Source organism: Etheostoma spectabile, chromosome 6, assembly GCF_008692095.1.
Source record: "Etheostoma spectabile isolate EspeVRDwgs_2016 chromosome 6, UIUC_Espe_1.0, whole genome shotgun sequence".
In the NCBI taxonomy this organism is placed as follows: domain Eukaryota; kingdom Metazoa; phylum Chordata; class Actinopteri; order Perciformes; family Percidae; genus Etheostoma; species Etheostoma spectabile.
Window position 1 is genome coordinate 20202700 of NC_045738.1, and position 696 is coordinate 20203395.

A 696-nucleotide genomic window follows, 5' to 3' on the forward strand; every position below is an offset into this window, starting at 1 on the left:
CAATGCACTGCTAATTTGAGTGTACAAGCGACGTACCCTACATTTCACTCCTGTATACCGCAATGCAACGCGGTCATGGTTTCCTGGCGGAGAAGTAAAAGTGAAAAACTGAACAGTGGAAATGTAACACACAACATATTAGAGCTTTCATTATTCTTCTGAGTTTGTTTCAGGGATGTATTAGAAATAATTTTGTTTCAGTTTGTTTGCATGATGCTCCTTCACACAAATAAATGGCGCATCTACTGACGCGACCATGTGTTTTCAGTGAGAGTCCGACTATTCTCCTCTGCTCCACATCTCGCAGGGCGTCCTGAAGGGTTTCAAAGGCGAGCTGATCCACGTGTACAACAAACACGACGGCGCCCTGCGGAACACGGACTACTTCAAACAGGTGAAGGACTACTCCAACATCATTCTAATGGGGGACTCGCTGGGGGACCTCAGCATGGCCGACGGCGCGCCCAACGTTGAGAACATCCTCAAGATCGGCTACCTCAACGACAAGGTACGGGCGGCCAAGACGCATGACAACCGATCCGAAAACAAACGGAAAATTTCCTTTAACCCTCCTGTTGTCTTTACTTATTACTTAATTTTGCAGGCAATATATACGTACAGTGGGGTTCAAAGGTTTTGGCACCCCAGGTAAAAAAAATGGAAAAATCTCCAAAAGGCATCAAATGACAGATTAGA

At 45.7% G+C, this 696-nt stretch overlaps 1 protein-coding gene and 1 long non-coding RNA gene across 3 annotated transcripts in view; one reads left to right on the forward strand and one right to left on the reverse strand.

Moving 5' to 3' along the window:
- Positions 1–696, forward strand: part of nt5c3a (5'-nucleotidase, cytosolic IIIA) — an 18862-nt gene that overhangs the window by 14962 nt on the left and 3204 nt on the right. For both annotated transcript variants that reach the window (XM_032519193.1, XM_032519194.1), the window contains exon 7: positions 308–508. In XM_032519193.1, coding sequence (XP_032375084.1) covers positions 308–508 — 201 coding nt within the window. The remainder of the gene's footprint in view (positions 1–307; positions 509–696) is intronic.
- LOC116691505 (uncharacterized) overlaps positions 1–696 on the reverse strand; it is a 15990-nt gene that overhangs the window by 12511 nt on the left and 2783 nt on the right. The window lies entirely within an intron of this gene.